The sequence below is a fragment of the Engraulis encrasicolus genome, chromosome 12 (assembly GCF_034702125.1).
Source record: "Engraulis encrasicolus isolate BLACKSEA-1 chromosome 12, IST_EnEncr_1.0, whole genome shotgun sequence".
NCBI classification, from domain to species: Eukaryota; Metazoa; Chordata; class Actinopteri; order Clupeiformes; family Engraulidae; genus Engraulis; species Engraulis encrasicolus.
Window position 1 is genome coordinate 47,660,715 of NC_085868.1, and position 16,026 is coordinate 47,676,740.

Sequence of the window (16,026 nt, forward strand, 5' to 3'; positions counted from 1 at the left end):
TTGGACTATTTTACACAAACATGTTTTAGAGACCTTTTAATATACACTGTCCCGCAATAGGAAACCGAGTGTCCCAATTTAGGGATAACCACTGGTTTTGACCAACTTGCATTCATACTCAAATTATTCGAATTTGAAACACTTAACATGATTTTTTTTAATCAATTTTTATCACTTTTATCCAGTTGTGCTTTATAGAGCACAACTGGAGGATTAAAGGGGTGTAATTTGTTTGTATTGAGATGTTGTCATTAAATTTTAATATGCCACCAAAGTTGAAGTGACAAAAATTAGGGCATTCTACCCCTTAAAGTGTGTAGGCCTACTTTTGATGACTATGCTTAGTATAAACTAAGTGTAGTATTTTCTGCAATTTAAAGTGTGCTTCATTGCACTATTAGTGCGCTGGAGCACCACTAAAACAATACTTCAGGTACTTCATTAACCAGTGCTCTCCCCCATCCTCCTCCATGACTGATGTACCCTGAGCATGGTACTGTCCCGCCGCACTGCTCCCTTGGGGCGCCATTGGGGGCTACCCCCTTGCACGGGTGAGGCGTAACTGCAATTTTGTTGTGTGCAATATGCACTTGTGTGCTATGGAGTGCTGTGTCACAATGACAATGGGAGTTGAAGTTTCCCAGTTGCGCTTTCTTTCTTCTTCAATGATTGCTGTCCAGCCAGGGTGGGGGGGATGCATGCATCTTCAGTGTGTGCACTTGTGTACTGTGGCACAATGACAATGGGAGTTTTACAGGTGGGCTTTCAATTCACTTTTAATTAAACCAAACTAATAAACCAACCAATCATCCAGCAACCCCGCAACGTTGGCACCTTGTCTAGCAAGTTCTTTAGTATGATCAAGAACATTACATTCCAACACAAAATGACATGTTAAAAACAAACGTTGTAAAAAAAGGTTTATTTATTAAAGACAAAAATGACAATGTGTTTGCTTACATCATATACTTAAACTATAAATCTGTGCTATACAGTGATGGGAGTGGGGTACAAGAGAGGGACACTTCCTCTCCCCGTTCCCCTATAAGATAAGGGGTGCATCCCAATATGTGACCTTGCCTCCTCCACTCGCTTCTCGTCATGATGACATCACTGACAACAGCATTATATTTCAATATCTTGCAAAAGCTCAATTGTAGAGTCTTTTTCTCGTTTGCAATTGTTATGGTGAATGAAAAACAGTCCCTCAAAAGTTGTTGTGGCTAGGCTGACAGCTGGGAAACTTTATCGTTTTCTCCACGGAGGAGGGGCCAGGAGGCGGGGCAAGGAGACAAGCGCAAGTGGAGGAGGCAAGGTCGCATATTAAGACGCACTCATGGGTGAGTAGTGATGGAGGGATGGCATTTAAGGTGGAGCCACGTGGAAATTAGAATGGCATTGAAAACTCGACTGGGGAGAACTGCACAGCCTGCAGGAGTGCAGGTTCATGATGCCATCTCCTTTTTGCGTCACCTTAAAAAAAAACAGAGGTGGCTACAATACCCGCGCCAAGCTTGTTTTAGGTTTTTTTTTTGTGTTGAGGCATGGCCACATAATAAGATGAGGGTAACCTCCGTTTTGTGAAAAAAGGCGGCAAGTGCAAAATAGAGGAGTTCACCCTTCTCAGCTATGACGTGGGATGGAGGGAAGTGGTCATTCAGTACGGCTTGTTTACGCTTTAAAAGAAAACAAAAGGCCACAGATCGCAAAACAGAAAAGGAATGAAAGGGGCACAAGAAAATTCTGCAAAATGCAAAACAATTAAATAAGTGAAATAACGGTATTGTATGCATTAAGGCTGAAGCATCTTTGAAAAGTTAGCTCTTTCTTGTATCTGCATTTCATGACGTCTGAACTCAACATGCAGAAGAAACAAAACAAAAACAAACAAAAGAAAACAGTACCACACACACGCGCGCACACACACACACACACAACAGAATAATGTACAAAAGCAGATCACTTAAATAATTATGTAAACTTCAATTCACACAATATGAAAAAACACGCAAGCTGTACTGACAACCGCGACACACTATGCAGATCTGTGACCTTGTTCCACTGCTTCTACACACACGTTTTTTTTAACACACACTCTTCCCTTGAAGCGATATTTTTTTTTTCCCTCTGTGTACACCTTTTCATTTATTTGGCAATGGTGTGGGGGGGAAGGCTGCGAATTCTTTTTTTCTTCTTCTTCTCTATAATATCTTTATATTCCTCTATTTGTGAAGAAGGCCGTGAGGAGTTTCATAATGATTGTTTGACCCAATCACTCTACATTGTAAGGAGACAGCAACAGGTTCAACGGGTTTGAGGCATTTTCAACTCTCGAGAACTGTTTTTCCTGGTTGGAATTGCCAATAGATGTAGATCAGTAGATGTTGCGTTGACTACCCCAGTTTGTTTCAATGAGTACATAAATTAAGGTTGTCACCATCATCATCATACGGAGGGAGGGGTAATGCTCCTTGAATGAACATCAATGGTTGACTATGCGAAACGCAAATCATCCCGTAGTGTAGACGTTTCTGATGGGGAATTCCAAACAGGAAATCCTGTCTTTTGGTTGCAAAATCAACAGTTGAAAAATCCTTCAAATCTGTTTACAACTGATTGAATAGGAACCTGGGTGTCCATACTAATGTACTGTGATTTGGTTTGGCCTGGTGGGTGAGGCCCGCCGTTTTGATTCATAATATGTTGGAGCTTCGTCGCCCCCTTGTGGCGCCCAGGGAGTTGCGCAGGCGTGGGTCTCGCGCCTTGTAGTGCTCGTTGAAGTCCAGCCGGAAGCTGAGGAACTGCAGGCTCTCGTCCGAACTGGTCATGAGGAGAACCAGGAACTGCTGGACTATCCCCTGGAGAAGAGAGGAGGAGTAGGAAGAGGACGGGGGAGAGGAAGATGGAGATGAGGAAGAAGGGGGAGTAATATTTGTGCACATTTTTTAAGAAAATTAGGGGAGCAAAAAAAAAAAAAAAACATAAGGGAAATGGCTGTCTTGTGGTCAGACTAGAAAACATTTGATTGGAAAACTAAGTTAAAGGGGACAGCTGAAAGGAAATAATAAGGGTCCACAGCCTGACAATAGTTCCAAAACTTGCCTTGCACGCCTTGAAGGGGAATAAACTGGGAACAAAACAGGCACAGACATGTTTGCACCCCTTTCTCTCAATCATGGGGCCCTGAGGACTGTTGGCCCGACAGGAAATGCCCTGTATGCCAGATTAGCAGTTCAACCAGAAAGAGTAGAGAGAGAGAGGTTCCATTGGCCCATTGTTTCCGGGTGGGAGAGGGGGGAAATCCCCCTTTAGGCAGACCTAGGCAGACCTAAGGACTGTTCTATTCAATGCTAGGAGTATTATGACACGTCCCTTTAGGCAGACCAGAACCTGGTCACATGGTGCCCATAGCAACCGATTACAATGGCATATCTCATACTTAAAGAATCTCTGATTCAGCACCTGCACTGGTGACATGGGTGCATTGTCTCTCTCTCTCTCCAAGTTGGGCACTGACCTGGTAAGAGTAGGAGAGGATCCTCAGCTCCGAGCGCATCTTGGCATGGAACTCCTGGAACTCCTGAATCCGCTTGTTCTCAGCAGCCTCCTCCTCTGCCGTCACGCCCCACTCACCCTGTCACGCACACGCGTACGCACGGACGCACACACACAGACACACACACACACAGACATGTAAATTTAGATACGAAAACACAAGAATTATTATCATTAACTCTGGACATCATTGAACAACTTTTTTTTTTGGGGGGGGGAAACCTTCAAGCCATCTTAAAGATTTATATGAAAATTGTTCCGCTATAACGACAGCCACTCATCCACTTCGGGTGACATTGTGCAGCATCATCCAGTACTGTAGCACACCACACACTATATCCAAACAGACACTGGCACTGCCCTTCACACATGAACACACTCTCTCCATTGACCTCACCATTAGTAGCCTGACCACCACTACGGAACGGCCTGAATTAGCAATGTGTACCCACACAAGACGGACTGCCTTGCCTTGTCCTGCTTTGCCCTTCCCCTTCCCCTTCACCAGGCCTGTCACTACAGTAGACACTAAGACATTTGTCTGGACAGAGGGGTCAAATTGGGCACAGGCATAACAAAGAGGTTGGATATATAATAAGAGGAATCCAAACACGCCCACTCAATGCAAAAGCGTGTGCTGAAAAATTGGTCTCCTAAGGGGGCGTTGTCCCTCCTTCTTCTCTTTTCGTGGTGTTTGCAGAAGACGTGCGCTATCGCCATCTACAGCGCTAAGGGGACTCAATTTATTCTCAACCTCAAGACTCCGAAGGTCTCCCAAAGGGGCGTTCACCCGACGTAAAGTGGATACCGGAAAAGAACCCGCCTGCTTTATCTCACTGTCATATACGATTCTCTGGGCATAATTTCTATCATTTTAAACAAGGGTCGATCGTCGACCCGGCAAGCCCGTTAGAACTGCAAGTGGAAGATGAGCAGTTGTGATTGGTATCAATGAACAAGCAGACAGAACAACAGCAAAGATGAAAGACGTGCATTAGGCATCAGTGTCGTCATTATGTAAATTGTTTGACTGTAAGAGGATTCAGGGTTTTGAGAAGCGGTCAGGAGGTCTTTGGCTGATACAGGTGAGGGTTGGGAGTCAGGCGTTTTGGAGTGTGATGAAGGGACACCTTTCAGCCACTCTTGTCCTGTTCATTACCACTCCACCATAAAACAAGACACATCTGCTGCAGAGTGGCCCCCTGTTTGTTTGCGGCACACACTCAGCCTTTTATTACGGCTGCTTTTATGGCACAGTCATCAGTCCACCAGCAGAAAGTCGAAACCACAGGATAAACATGGCAAGACTAGTATGTGGGATTCCTTTTATTGTGTAGAGTGTGTATTATGTGTTGTTTGTGTGGGTGTTATGAGTTTGTCACATTATAATGGGACGTCCTCATCATGATGTGTGCGCATGTGCACACATGTAAAGTATAAGAATAGTGTGTGAGTGTGTGTGAGTGTGTGTGTGTGTGTGTGTGTGTGTGTGTGTGTGTGTGTGTGTGTGTAGGGTTTAACAATTCACAAAATTCTGTTCAGGATTCTGTATAATTGAGAGCCTCTTTATCTGGAAATGCAGGTGCCACCCTTATCCTTAGGGCATCACAAACAGAAGATTTTAGTGCTGCATAAGACTCCTTTAAGCCAAATTTGGATTGTGACACGATTAATTGTCTATCTGTCGATTTAAATAAAGAAGTAAAGTGTGTGTGTGTGTGTGTGTGTGTGTGTGTGTGTGTGTGTGTGTGTGTGTGCGTGCGTGGGGTCTTGGCAGCCTCCGGAGCTGGTGTGTGAACGTGAGAATGAGTATATGTATTTGAAAGCACTTTGAGCCAACTGTGCTAGATAATTACATGTTGTTGTTGTCGGTGTGTGTGTGTGTTGGGGTGTGTGTGTGTGTGTGTGTGTGTGTGTGTGTGTGTGTGTGTGTGTGTGTGTGTGTGTGTGTGTGTGTATATATTTGTGTTTAAGCGCTCACCTCCTTCTCGCGCTGCCTCTTGCGCTCCTCAAACTGCATGCGTAGCTGTAGCTCCTCCAGAGCTGAGCGGTAGAGGGAGTCCTGAGTCGTCTGGAACTCGATGATCTGGTCAAAGATGGCCCGCAGCTGGTTCAACAGCGACTGCAGAGGTGGACATAACGCCACACAACACAAGCTTCAGACTAACCGTGTGTTCCCATCTCCGTACTTACCGCCATTTCCGCACTGAGTATGTGGCGAGTGAAGTGTATTGTAAACTCAAGTACACGGATAATACCCTCAAACCGGCCCTTATTTGAAGTGTGGGGTTACTGTACACTTTTCGCACTCAAAGACCGCCATGTTTGTAACGTAGTTGACCATCAGATCTGTCAAACTGCTGACTCTTCGTAATAACAGCATAGTTTTGATTCGAAAGACAATCGCCATATGCATAAGAGACAGGGCTAACAAAAAAATGTTAACCTAACCAACAGTGATGAATTGTATTTTGGCGGTTGGTAAACTCTGATGACACACGACAACCGTCGTGTGTCACCCTGACAAAGACCTTGTGTCGAAACGCGTCGGGCAGTCTATTTGCCGTTGTACTATTAAAAAATAAGAAAACGGAGTGCCACAGTTTCCTGCTCTTCAATTTTTTGATGTCAACTTTATCCACACACTGTTAGAGCACCCGTGTCAAAAGATCTGGATCCACGCAGCGCTTCCGTTTTTTCCTTTTTTCTGAACCGTCATTTAGTGTCAGACAGAATGTGATTTGGACCTATACTTCATCCTCAAATTTTGCCATTACGTGAGGGCAGAAAGTGCACTGCATCTCAGTTAGGGCTGCACGATTATGGAAAAAAATCATAATCACGATTATTTTGGTCAAAATCATAATCACGATTATTAATCACGATTATTGATTTTTGCAGATTTTTTTGGAAAATTATAACAAGATGAAATATAACCAAGAATGAATTACATACGGGATGAGCAAAATAAAATGAATTGTAATAATTATGTAAAAGGCAATAGCATGAAACTTAAGTGGACAGATTTCTGGCCAGAAACACCAGTCTGTCAGTATGTTCTGGCTTCAGGGACGCTCTCAAAAGTAGGTCACTATTGCCACGATTAAATCACGATTAAAATTAAGAGTTTGATTTCACTATATTATCATGATTTTGATTATTTTACGATTAATTGTGCAGCCCTAATCTCAGTACACATTCAGTACACAACTCAGTACATCAGAGTACAGAGAATGGAACAGAGCATAAGAGCCATCTTAAATCAAGAATTGGTCGATTTAGGGAAAGGCTGAAATAAATAAGTGGAATTGAATCATAACGTTTGATGTCAGACTGGTGCCAATATGAAAATCCATGCTCATCTCTACGTAGTGTGCCAGTTGATAATGTGCCAAGGCCGTTGTGTATTAGCCTTCCTCTAGCTCATTCTTTGCTAATTATTTAGCACACTGTACGCAAATAAATGAATGCCATTCTGGACATTCAGACATAATAGCAGCTCTTTATAGAAGGGGCCATGCCTTAAGGTTAGAAGTGTAATGTGATGGTAGTTACCCTGTTGTTAGTGTCCAAGAGACATAATAACCTCGTGGATGGTGATGGTGATAGTGTGTGTGTGTGTGTGTGTGTGTGTGTGTGTGTGTGTGTGTGTGTGTGTGTGTGTGTGTGTGTGTGTGTGTGTGCCCTACCCTGTTGTTGGTGTCCAGGAGGCAGCGCGTGATGACTGTGTCTAAGAAGACGTCGTGGGCTGCGATGATGTGGTCCAGATCCTGAGCCTGCTGCACTTTATTCCACAACTCATCCCACGAACACTCCAACACCTGAGCGCACACACACACAGACATACACACACACACATGAAAATCTCAAATATCAAAATACATTCTGACCAATTATTCCACAATACATCCCATGAACACCTGCAGACAAACGCACAGTCGCACACACAGGCTCACTATTATCAACAGAAAAATATCAAAATACAAATATCAAATATCAAAATACATTCCGACCAATTACCTTTTGACAAAATTCCAGAATGAGGAGTTTGTTTAACACTGTATTGTATATTCATTTGTGATGTAGATTAGTCAGCCAGTGAGAACTCCCCAGAGACAACCATGTGCGTGCGTTGCATTTACGCAAATGGCACTCCCCCTCCTCCCAAGAAAAGCCATATGCACTTTATAGTTGGTTTTGATTAATTCAACGCTGGCCAGTGCAGACAGGTGCAGTCTAATGGATGTGGTTTCTATTAGTTTTCCAGAGGGACAATGAAAATTCGTAGTTGGTTGGACAGATGGACAGACTAATTTCGCTAGGGTATGCATATTCAATGTGGTACCCTTAACAATAAAAATGCACCGGTAAGTGTTTGGGCCACAGCTCGTCACTGTATTCAGATCTATGAAATCAGAGGCTTTTCACATTTCTGCATTAAATCCATTTGAAGACAGTTTTCCCATTAAAGCCACACTGTAACATATAAAAAATCCATGTTACTTATGAACAGAATATATTGTATTCCCATTGCTAATGTTTGTGTAAACACTTTATTTGCAATGAATGATAACAGAGCATAGTGCTGCCAGGCTCCATGATTGCTGCCATGCTGTGCCACCACTTGAGACTCCTGCTCTTTTCAAGCACACAGCACTTTACTGCACCCTGGTAGAGAACGGTCCAATCACATTGGTCGAACCAGACGGACTTTGCAGGATCAAGTGTGTACACGGCCACGGTTACACTGAACCGTTCGATAAAGGGCGCCGTAAATAGTTGTGTGCTTGGAAAGACACTGGTGGAAACAGCTGGACTTTGCAGGGTCAAGTGCGCACACAGTCAAAGGAGGCACACAAATAAATAAATAAAAAAGAAACCGTGGTGAGACCAGTACACTCCCTGAAATATCAAGATAAGTAATTGGTCTGATTTATAGTCACCGGGGGTACAGTCGTAAACTCTGTGTTAAAAGAGACTTTGCGAAAACTGCTGAAGTGCAAAAGCAAGAGACATAGACAGTCAAGAGGAGCACAGAGGGCTGTGCAGCTGTACGTCGCCTGCACGGCTGGGTGGGCTAACCTCAAAGGTGATGTAGTACTGCATCTGGTGGATGAAGTGGACCATCTCCGAGGCCAAGATGTGGCACTGGTGCAGCTCACCTGACAACTCTGCAACACACAATACAAGAAGGTTACACAAAGACACAAAGTGACTCAGGTGAGCGTGCCGTGACCATGTCTTTTTCCACAACATCAAGGCAAGTATTAACACGATTACTTTCAGGATGTACAATCTACTTATAAGAAAATCAATCACAGGATGGAGTGTGATGTTTTACACCCTCCCAAAAAGCATGTAATATCCTTATGGAAACATGCCCAGCAACCTGGGTGCTTTTCTCAAAATCGTAGTTGTTAGCCAGTAAGCAACATGGGTGGTTACCAATCGGAAATTGCATTGTAAGGAGAAAAGCAGCTAACATAGTTAGCAACTATGAGAAATGCACGCCAGATGTGGCACTGGTGCAGCTCACCCGACAACTCTGCAACACACAATACAAGAACGTTACACAAAGACAGGAAGTGACTCAGGTGGCGTCTTTTTCACAACATCAAGGCAAGTATTAACACAATTACTTCCAGGATGTGCAATATACAGGGTTCCCACTCTAATTCAGATATAACATTCCATGATTTTCCATGACTTTCCAGACCCCAAAAAAATGAATTTCCATGACCATTTCAGTATAAAGAAATTATGTTAAAACGTTTTTTAAAGTGTGAAAACTGAAGATTATCTTCACCCCCAGAGCAGATACCGAACCACCGCCAGACTTTAGTGGGCTCATTGCATTCTAAAATGTTGCATATTACAGCACAAAACTTAACTGTCTCTGGCGAAGCGTTGTAGTATAACCAGTAAGAAACAATGTTATACACCAAACAAAAAAAGTTTTTGCTTTTACACAACTGTTAAGAAAATTCCATGATATTCTATGACTGTGCATGCAAAATGGTAAAATTCTATGACTTTCCATGACTGGAAAAACATGAAATTCCATGATACTCCAGAAATTCCATGACCCATGGGAACCCTGGAATATAAATCACAGGCTGAGTGTGGTCTTTTACACCCACCAAAAAGCCTTTCTGGAAAATGCCAAGCAACTAGAGGTGAATTTCACTTCAACTAACAGCAGAGCTGTATCTTTTCTGAACACACACCTCTCAATGTCCCCCTCTAGTGTTCATGGTACTGAACGGCACTACAATAACCATCATCTACTGCAGGAAGAACCATTTGCGCTTACACTTGGCCATGAATACAAACTAAGCCAGTGTGTGTATGGCGCACATTCTCATTAATGCCACCTGTGTGTGTGTGTGTGTGTGTGTGTGTGTGTGTGTGTGTGTGTGTGTGTGTGTGTGTGTGTGTGTGTGTGTGTGTGTGTGTTTTTGGCATGAATTTGACATGAACTTTGCTGTTTGCTCGCACCCAAAGACCTTGTAAGAAACNTTTCGGAGTTGNGCGCACTTTCTCTACTAAAAGTGTGTCTTTTTGGCATCCATAGGTAACACAGACAGAGGCAGTATGTGAGCGTGTGTGCGTGTGTGTAAAATATGTATGTGTGTGTGTGTGTGTGTGTGCGTGTGCGTTCCTCACCAGGCATGGTCTTGAGCAGCTTGGCGTTGCACATCTGTCCCTTCCAGATGTCGGTGAGGATGTACTCCATGCGCTTGGCACGCCACAGGAAGTTGAAGACCCGCAGGTAGTGGCTCATACACTCACGCGTGAACACCTGGGAAAGACAAGACAAAAGACACGCACACACAGACACAGAGACACACACACACACAGTACACCAGTTGAACCATCAAGCTCAAAGTGCACAGTAACTTCCAGTACAAAACATATTATGATTCAACAAATATTAGGCAACAAATAGATTTTTTTTTTACCGTAGCTATGGGTCCTTCAACATGGTAGTCCAGACTGAAGACATCCCACCCCGTGTCTCCTGGCGACACCTACGATGAAGCAGGGAAGAAATGACATACTCAACCAGACAGACACCAAATTTACAGTATTAAAAAAACTGAACCATCTGCCATTCATTTCATTTCTGCTCAAGAAGCAGACATACAGTAAGAACTTGAGACAGAGACTTTATCTTGGAAAATTCAAAGCACTGGATATCATCCAGACATGCAAGTTGTCCTAAGTTGACTGCACATGCCCAAGTGTCACTGTGTGAGACAGAGTGCATGTCCAGTCTACTGAGCATCTCGTGCCTGTGTGTGTGTGTGTGTGTGTGTGTGTGTGTGTGTGTGTGTGTGTGTGTGTGTGTGTGTATAAGCCAGGCCACGCCCTCCTAGTGACACAACAACTTCGGCGTTGCTTTTAGTCAGGCCAAGAGCACTGTAAATATCTTTTCTGATCTCAAGAAAAATCAGGAACTCCACACACTTTGTAGGGAACCAGTCAACTTTGAGCAGCTCCAATTGCCTTGGGTAGAGGCGTATTCAAGGCAGTGACGTGGTTTGAGCAGAAAAGTTATATTGGGACTAAGAAAATGTTTGGTTTAAACTTCTGCTAAGCCTTTTCTGGCCTTGGCCAGTAGCAAACCAAGGGAGGTGGGTCAACCAAGGCGTGTGGGAAACGTTAATTGTTATGCTCCAAGTCAGACCAAGTCTCAAATAGATTTGAAAGTCTTTGAAAATCAGGCTACGTGTATATACCTCCAGTAGTCGTACGTCCAGTCTCTCGAGTATCTTGGGGCTATTGAACTGTTCGTGTGTGTGTGTGTGTGTGTGTGTGTGTGTGTGTGTGTGTGTGTGTGTGTGTGTGTGTGTGTGTGTGTGTGTGTGTGTGTGTGTGTGTGTGTACCTCCAGTAGTCGTACGTCCAGTCTCTTGAGGATCTCGGGGCTGTCGAACTGGGCGTTGGTGGCTCTCACGGCGGTCTCCAGGATACCCGTCAGGTTGTGCTGATAGAGGGTGGTGGCCGCCCTCGCCAACTCTGGCCTGCAGAGGAGAGAGGGGGGGGAGAAAAGAGGAGGAGGGAGAGAGGAGAAAGGGGATAGAGGGAAGAGAAGAGGTGAAGGAGGGAGGAGTGAAGAAGAGGGGAAGAAGGGAAGAGGAGAGAAGGAGGAGAGAATTGGGGAATAGGAGATGGGTAGAGAAGAGAAAGGAGAGAAGAGGGCAGGAGGTTTGGGAGTGAGGGACACAGTGGACAGTTAGCGATGTTAAGGTCCTTGTGTGTGTGTGTGTGTGTGTGTGTGTGTGTGTGTGTGTGTGTGTAATGCATTACTGGCACAGTCCAGCTTTTATTAATTGATTATGAGCACAAAGTCATCTCAGTTGATTTAAAAATGTGACCCTCAGTGCGTGCCTGCATTAGCCTGGTGAGCCAGATTAAATGTGAAAACTTTAGTCTGGGCTCGATCGTATCAGGCAGCAGAAGGCTGTTGGTAAGACTAAACCGTTGTCATTATGGTTCAAATTGCCCTTAGCACTTGGCCTGAGAAATCCCATGCTGCTTTGTAGAACTGTTTCGATCTGAAAGACAGCATGGACGCTCGTCCCAAAGCGCTAGCTTGACGTAGGGAGACAATCCGCGAGCGGGGAGAGCTGGACAGATGATGACTCGTATGACTTGACAATGGAAGCTTACTGTTTGTTTGTATACAACTGTCACAATTGGTTATGGGCTACACAAACACCAAATGATGCATTCCGTAAAGGACAATAAACTAAGGATGGACCGATGTATATATCGGTTCGATATTGGGCCGATATTTGCATTTTTTAAGTGTATCGGTATCGGACGATACGCCTGTGGTTTTGGCCGATTCGCAATATTTATTATTTTATGTCATTCAGTTTTTTTTTGTAAAGCACCAAGACACTTTATTTTTTTATTACTTGATTGTTAGACATTACTTGATTGTTAGAGAGGGGGATTAAAAGCTACAAGTTCTACCTCAATTTGATATTGTAAAAGGAATGTTTATTTTTAACCTGAGACCTGGAATATTTGTCATTTTTTTACCCTTTTTTTTAAAAACCCATATTGGCCCTAAATATCGGGTATCGGAAATCGGGTATTTGCCAAGGGTGATGGAAAAAAAAAATCGTTATGGCATCAGCCATTAACAAACCTGTATCGGTCGACCCTACAATAAACGTCCATTGGCAATCGTAAACCACATCTCCCCTACGAGAAACTCAGTAGGTGATCTCAAACCAAGGGAGGCCGTTTGGGAAATGCAGTTATGGGAAATGTTAATTGCTATGCTCTTGGTCAGACCAAGTCTCGAAGAGATTTGAAAGTTGATGATAATCAGGCTAGTAGTAGGTATATCTCCCTGTGTGTGTGTGTGTGTGTGTGTCCATACTTGAGTAGGTCCATGAGGTGCCCGATGAAGTCTCACTGGCTCAGTAGTGTGTGTTTGTGTGTGTGTGTGTGTGTGTGTGTGTGTGTGTGTGTGTGTGTGTGTGTGTGTGTGTCTGTGTGTGTGTGTGTACATACTTGAGTAGGTCCATGAGATGCCTGATGAAATCTCCTTGGCCCAGCAGCAGGTATCTCCTCATGGCTTGAAGGTGCTCCAGCAGCTGGTAGTTCTTGTTCAGCACGTCCAGCAGGTACTTGCTGGTGTCGAAGTACGCCGCGTCAATCTTGCCTTGGAACGCCCCCTCCAGGTCTGTGAAGAGCTCTGCAGCTGCAGGGGGATCAAGGCCACAAAAAAGGGGCATACTGGTCAGGAGGCTGTTTGGGGTTTAAAATCAAAGGCTGATCTGTTGAAACCCCAACGACAGTACTATTTCAAGAACAAGGCTAAGTGTAACTTCTGCCAATTTCAACATGCAGTTGTAATGCTCACACTACCCTGGACTTGTAAGTGATGAACCTGGCTAAGTTAACTACAGGAAGTGGTAAACTATTCAGCCAGGTTCTTGGAATTACTATCAGAGTTTGATTGATCGTGGAACATGTCGGTGAACACCAACTGCAGGAGGTGGGGTTAAAAACAAGGGCCTACTGTGCAGGGTTTAAATCAAAAGGATTGGGGTTGTTGACTCTAAACCAAACCAAGTTTCAGTGATCATGGAATTACTGTACATGTACATGACTAAGACCATTTCCCAAGTCATACTTTTCCAACAAGACTACATCATGTGATGAATCTGTACTCCTATAGGATAACTGCCTGTGTGTCAACAGTGACATCTCGAAGAGATCATTTAGGAGAAGACATCGACCTCCCCAAGAGAAGGACTTCTGCAATAAGGAACACTTTTTGATACAGTACATCACTATGAATGGTCCTTTTGATACTACCACCAGAAACCTTTATGCCTGTGATGCCGTGATCACTGTATTACAACCACCTCAACGAGGTCATGTCAACATCTTTGTAGTGTTTACTTGTCTCATCATGCACGAGTGACGCATACTAGCAGCGATACGTACACACGTCATTAAGAAGAATAACATCCGAACAAATACAGTGTCAACCTGACAATACAAGGACAACAGGCTGGTCCTGAAAGACCAAGATAGGCAGATCTATACACTAAAATGTCCAAACACGAACCGTTTGTCCCTCTTTACACACACGCACACACACACACACGAGAGTAGGATAAACACAGAGGGCTGCAATACACATGCAACACAATGGTGCGATATCTTTGGATGCAGCCTTGGCTCCAAGGACAACGGAGCGGCAGCCAACGGTAAAGGTATTGATCGCCTGAGCCAGAGTGGCAGCAGGGTGAAAAAAGACATGCGCGCGCGCACGCACGCACGCACACACATTCACACTCACACTCACACACACACACACACACACACACACACACACACACACACACACACACACACACACTTCAAACGAGGCACCCATCCACACACACGCGCGCGCGCACACACACACACACACACGCACGCAAACGCTCATCAAACGAGGCACCCATCCACACACACACAGACACGCATGCACGCACGCACCAAACAAGGCCGCTATCGACACACACGTTTCACAAAGTGGAGACACAGTATGTGGGGCTGACAACAACAGATAGCCATTGTGGCGGCCTCGCACCAACAGATCAATCCTCCCCCCTCTCCATTTGCAGCATGATGGGGAGGGTTCGATACGCGGGCCCTTTTATCTCCCCGAAATACAAACGCAGCTATTACAAGCATGTGGGGCCTAGTCGTGTCAGCTCCCATCAGATAGGGGGAGTCTCACGGGAGATAGGCGGAACAGTAAGAGCAAAGTTCCACTGCTCAAGCAGCAGAGGAAAATAATCGCAAATATAATAAAAAATACACAAATAAACTACAATGGCACTGAGAGAGTGCACACCTCTGCAGGCAGGTTTTATAAGTGCAACTAAAACAGAAGAAAAAAGCCAAAAATTACATATTACACACGTACGTAAGCCAAATACACATCACATGTAGCCAGATTCGGATTAATCAAAGATCGTCCATTGCACAAAAGGTGAAAAAAAACATACAAATCAAAATGAACAAAACTCTTGGATGGATAAATACACAAGAGCACCCCTTGCCATCTTTAGGCAAGGCGTACCAGGATATACGCATAAATAAATAAATAAATAATGTTTACCGTCTTTGGGCGAGTCGACGGCCTTGGATGCCGGGGGGATCTTTCCGGACGGCGTGCGGTCGTGACACACCTGATGCAGGAAGTTGATGGACTTGCCGATGAGCAGGACCTGCGATTCAGGCGGACACGTGTCAACAGGGCTAACTGGCACAAGGACGCATGTATTAGTTTACATCAGTGGTTCCCAACCTTTTTCTTAAGGGACCCATGTTTTTACTATTGTAAGCTTTGGTGACCCAACCACGCGAGCGCCCGCACAAGAAGGAGTCTCAAGATGCCCTCTGTTTCCTGCGAAAACTAATTTTAGTTATTTTATTCCTCAATTCGTCTTTGGTCAAATATAGAATAAATGTTTAATGTAGCACTTACAATTTGTTGCTTCTATGCATTTGTTAGTTAAATGCTTTGTCTTTTATTCAACATGGGCTATATATATTTAAAATGAAACCCCTTAAAATCAAGAGGGCTCCGCGACCCCCTGTGGATCTTTGGCGACCCATAAGGTGGGTCCCGACCCATAGGTTGGGAACCACTGGTTTACATTATACTTAGCAGATGCTTTCATCCAAAACAGTTTACGGTAGTTATTTCTGTACAACGTATTGCTTACAATCTCTGGAGCCATGTGGGGTTAAGATGCTGTGCGTGCCCATGTGTGTATGTGTGATGGACGACCGATGCTGGCAGGCAGTAAACACTGGCAACCTCAGCTGTCATTATGGGCGTTAATAACCAGGAAATAAGGAGTAACAACATGTGTGTGTGTGTGTGTGTGTGTGTATGCGTGTGTGTGTGTGTGTGTGCGTGCCTGTGCCTGTGCCTGTGTGT

At 44.3% G+C, this 16,026-nt stretch overlaps 1 protein-coding gene across 1 annotated transcript in view; it reads right to left on the reverse strand.

Moving 5' to 3' along the window:
• Positions 1-906: 906 nt before the first annotated feature.
• The window catches only part of tubgcp3 (tubulin gamma complex component 3), a 40,095-nt gene continuing 24,975 nt past the window's right edge, over positions 907-16,026 (reverse strand). Inside the window, exons 13-22 of the mRNA XM_063211929.1 lie at positions 15,199-15,307; positions 13,089-13,278; positions 11,446-11,581; positions 10,518-10,586; positions 10,222-10,357; positions 8,638-8,726; positions 7,245-7,376; positions 5,537-5,677; positions 3,518-3,634; positions 907-2,858 (exon numbers count right to left, since the gene is read on the reverse strand). Coding sequence (XP_063067999.1) covers positions 2,694-2,858; positions 3,518-3,634; positions 5,537-5,677; positions 7,245-7,376; positions 8,638-8,726; positions 10,222-10,357; positions 10,518-10,586; positions 11,446-11,581; positions 13,089-13,278; positions 15,199-15,307 — 1,284 coding nt within the window. The 3' untranslated portion in view covers positions 907-2,693. The remainder of the gene's footprint in view (positions 2,859-3,517; positions 3,635-5,536; positions 5,678-7,244; positions 7,377-8,637; positions 8,727-10,221; positions 10,358-10,517; positions 10,587-11,445; positions 11,582-13,088; positions 13,279-15,198; positions 15,308-16,026) is intronic.